The sequence below is a fragment of the Dendroctonus ponderosae genome, unplaced genomic scaffold (genome assembly GCF_020466585.1).
Source record: "Dendroctonus ponderosae isolate FM_Combo_2020 unplaced genomic scaffold, Dpon_F_20191213v2 Dpon_F_20191213_1, whole genome shotgun sequence".
Lineage (NCBI taxonomy): Eukaryota > Metazoa > Arthropoda > Insecta > Coleoptera > Curculionidae > Dendroctonus > Dendroctonus ponderosae.
Genome location: NW_026017110.1, coordinates 8,130,161 through 8,134,078, shown reverse-complemented (window position 1 = coordinate 8,134,078; position 3,918 = coordinate 8,130,161). Strand labels below are relative to the sequence as shown.

Genomic DNA, 3,918 nt, shown 5'->3' with positions numbered 1-3,918 from the left:
CTTTCTCCGACATCAGGACTTTCCAACAATAATGTCTTTAAATATTCACTATGCATCTTAAAAAGTTTGTTATCACTAAAAAAACACTAAATCCGGCTAAATTCAGCTAAAAGTAAATCAAACAATTAACCTCAACAGACCACAGCTGTCAATTTTGACCACGTGGTTTGGAATGCCTAATTCGCGTATGTAACCTAAAAGAGTTTGTCAAATGTCGAAGGTTGATTTTTGAATCTCCCGGCAGAGACTTGTCTCTGCTCCCGGTTGAACTCGTCTTTATCTATTGGTTGGAGCCATTGGGCACTCGCAATACTCGTCTTTATCTATGCCATTGGGGTCCAAGAAAAACATTGGGGATTTTAAGCGAGATCAAAAATAGTTTTGCTTCAATTTCCTAAGTTATATTGAAAATATTGGCATCATTTCAGCGGTGAATTCGTAGTTTTCGGTAGAGCAGCACCTCCCACCATAAAAATAAATTTCTAAGGGATCTTGCTTCGATTTGGGTGACGTTAGTGGAAATCACTGCGTTTCGTGATTTTTTCCTGTCTGCTTAATGTGATTAAATATAGCTTATTTAGTCTTTCTCACATTTAATTATTTGCTAATAAATCTTGTTTATAATTACAAAATACTTTGCAGCAGGTTTTAAACCTGAAAATGAAAAGTAACAAAAATTTATTTATTTTGTAGGCTCGCATAGTTGCCAGATGTGCAATAAAGTATAGTGTTTGCTTTTGGGAAGTACCCCAAAAGTTCGAATTGCAAATTCCGCTCATAATCATTATTTTTGAAATGCTGAGGGCATATTCGTATCCGCACGACAACCAACATTCTCCCATAGGTTGCACACGTTCTACAGTAAACTTTCCAACTACAAAACGCAAAATGCTGAGTTGTTTGTCTACAACATTCCTAAATACGCCCAAACGCATTCACCCCATGATTTAATGAGTTCATTGAATGATACAATGAATTAATTGTTTCGGTTGCCTCTACCCGATTTTACAAATGACACTCTGGCAACACAGCAAGCTAAAACGCTGATAATCAGAGATTTTGTAAACACTTTTTTAGGGTATTTTTCTTCGCAATAAGCCCAAATCAGGTCCCAAATGCGATTTTGAAAGCATTGAGCTATACAACAATGCAAACCATATACTCATATAACTTTCCACTTTTGAACTATTGCGTTTTAAATTCAATGAAAATCTGTCTAGGTTACATGCATTTTAAATGGGATCAGCTGTTTACTTTACCAAAGTGCTAACCAGTGACGTCATGTGCGCACGAAAATCGAGTTTTCGACGAATTAATATCCTACCTTGTATTCATTGTATCATGCGGAAAACCTGCCAAAACCACAGATCACAGAGGTAATCTGTGGTCAAAACGGCATCAGCCCTACACTGGTTGATTATATAGGTTATGTTTCTTTGCTGATTTTTACAGGTTATATGTGCCAGTTTGTAGTTCAAAACTCCTTATTTTCTACACAAAACTGCTTATTCGGGGTATAGTTTTGGTGTCCAACCACTCAGACCGATGGCTGAAGAATACAAGTAAGCCTACTGCTTTAGGGCCCTCTAAACTAGTGCTCGGAATTATTAAAAACCTGAAATTCGAATTGAATACTCGAGTATTCAACAAATATTAGAGTATTCAACTAGTGAAGAAATTATAAGTACATGATTTCAATGTGATGATCAAAAACCATGTAAATATACAGGATTTTTCACAGCCACCCCCTCTAAATTTTCAAATGGCATCATAGCATGTGTGGCACATCGAATTTCTTTAGGCCTCAATTTTATGCGAATTCACAAAATAAATAATTGAAAACACTCCTTATAAAATAAGGAAATGCTTGTAGAATATATAAATAATTTATTTTATAAAAGTATACAAAGTGAGTTTGATAATGTTGGTGTATTCGAGTATTCGAATAATGACTAGACATGGTTATTCCCTTTTTGAATATTTGAATACTCAAACACTCGAATTATTCGAGTTTGATTCCGAGCCCTACTCTAAACGACTTTCTCCTGTTCTAAAATGTAGATCCCTTCACCCTTTGAAGTACTACCGCGACTATTTCGCCCATGATATCAGGCCGGATGGGCGCGAGTTCGCAGACTACCGACCTGTGATCGTAAACGTTGGTTCCATATCGACTGCCGATGGTTCCGCGATCGCCAAAGTGGGAAAAACCACTGTTATTTGCGGCGTCAAAGCGGTGAGAGTTGGCTCCTCAATTGGTAGCATTTTGCTCATCAGTGATCTTGCAGGAGCTCTGCCGGCCGCGGCCCGAGTGCCCCAACAAAGGGTTTTTGGTGCCCAACCTGGAGCTGTCGCCCTTGTGCTCTTCCAAGTTCAAATCGGGGCCCCCTGGCGAGGAGGCGCAAGTTTTAACGCAGCTCATAGCGGATGTTATTGAAAATTCCCGGTGAGTTTGGTGTGGCCATGCACGCTTCCTGCATAAGCGTAATATCCCCATTGGTTTCCAGCTGCATTAACTTGGAGGAACTGTGCCTTTTAAAGGATAAACTAGCCTGGTGTTTGTATGCTGACTTGGTGTGCTTGGACTACGATGGGTCGCTGCTGGACGCCTGCATAGTGGCGCTGATGGCCTGCTTGCGTTCAGGTAATGAAATAATCACGTCTATTCCATTGTTCACGTTTGGATTGTTTAGTTACCCTGCCGCACATCGACTACGATCCTGCGTTGGACGTGAAACAAACCAACCTGCAGGAGAGGCGACATATCGCGGTCCATTCCATGCCGCTGGCCTGCACATTGGCGATTTTCGACGAGTATTAGCTGTCGGTTTAGTTGCTTCCTTTCCAAACTGAGATCTTTGGCTTTCAGCAAAATCCTGCTAACCGACCCGACAGTGGAGGAGGAGAACTTGAGCAGTGGCTCAGTGACTGTGGTGATCAACGGGGACGAGTTATGTTCGGTACACAAACCAGGCGGCAGCATTCTGTCCGAGGACCAGCTGCTGGACTGCATAGGAAAAAGCCAGGCGCGCGCGAAAAGCCTCCAGGAACTAATCAACAGTGCTGTGAATGCTGCGAATAAAATGGGATAGTTATTGGTAGATGTTGTTTCATTATTCCTGCCACTGTTCGTATCTCTGACTGATAACCTTTTGACTAAAAAAACGGATTCACTATTGTGTAGATCGCGGGCGCAAGCCATGCATGGTACGCCGTTGCTCTTGGCCGTGCTCCTGCTGTGCCTGGGGCGCAGCTCCCGGGCTGGGGAAGAAAACTGGATAATTGAAGTGTCCGGGAACTGTTCGTGTGTGCCGTATTATCTCTGTGACAACACTGGGTACATTAAAACAGACGGGGTCGGATTGCTAGATGAACGGTAATGAGTAACCCTGTCCGAGTTTCCAACTGGTATTTTTCTGTCCAGGACAGGAGGCGAAAATCCTACATTCTGCTCAGGTGGAACCCACGAGGCAGAGCTGGTCTGCTGCAAGTTGCGCCCTCAAGCTCCACCGAGCACCAGCACCGTTTCAACTTCTTCGGACCTCGAACTGTTCAAGAGCGTAAGAAGCACTGTTGATGATTGATAGCGTAAGAGACGTTTTTTTTGGTTCAGCCCAGGCAGATGCGTTGCGGCATGCAAAGAACTACCATAGATGTGCGTCTGTTGGAAGGCGACGATGGGCTTTCGCCCATCGACGGCGAATTTCCCTGGATGGCTGCCATTTACAGCAGGGATTCGTCCCGATGGAAGCGCCAGGGCTCCGGATCGCTCATCCATCCACAGGCAGTTCTAACTGCCGCCCATGCAGTTCCAAGGTATAAGTACAGGGTTATTCACGCTATACGGCACGGACGTTTGCGGTTAGCCCGTTTGTTTTTTGCAAAGTATTATTTGATGAATCGACAGACGCCTATCGG

The 3,918-nt window shown here is 43.1% G+C and overlaps 2 protein-coding genes across 3 annotated transcripts; both read left to right on the top strand.

Moving 5' to 3' along the window:
• Positions 1 to 1,359: 1,359 nt before the first annotated feature.
• Positions 1,360 to 3,101, top strand: LOC109532978 (exosome complex component RRP43). Its single transcript, XM_019898143.2, has 6 exons — positions 1,360 to 1,562; positions 2,062 to 2,236; positions 2,289 to 2,446; positions 2,508 to 2,644; positions 2,694 to 2,814; positions 2,870 to 3,101. Exons 1-6 carry the CDS (start codon positions 1,546 to 1,548, stop codon positions 3,090 to 3,092), a joined length of 831 nt encoding a protein of 276 aa, XP_019753702.1. The 5' UTR covers positions 1,360 to 1,545; the 3' UTR covers positions 3,093 to 3,101.
• A 14-nt stretch (positions 3,102 to 3,115) lies between these two features.
• Positions 3,116 to 3,816, top strand: LOC109532976 (phenoloxidase-activating factor 2; the record flags this gene model as incomplete). 2 transcript variants are annotated; one of them, XM_019898141.2, is given in 3 exon segments in its annotated part: positions 3,116 to 3,376; positions 3,425 to 3,560; positions 3,614 to 3,816. In XM_019898141.2, coding segments are annotated over 3 exon segments (515 nt in total), but the record flags the coding sequence as incomplete, so codon positions are not given.
• Between the last annotated feature and the right edge of the window lie 102 nt (positions 3,817 to 3,918).

Coding starts and splice junctions, on each gene's coding strand:
- LOC109532978 (XM_019898143.2), top strand. Junction 2,447..2,507: donor GATGTTATTGAAAATTCCCG/GTGAGTTTGGTG, acceptor ATTGGTTTCCAG/CTGCATTAACTTGGAGGAAC. Junction 2,815..2,869: donor ACATTGGCGATTTTCGACGA/GTATTAGCTGTC, acceptor TTTGGCTTTCAG/CAAAATCCTGCTAACCGACC.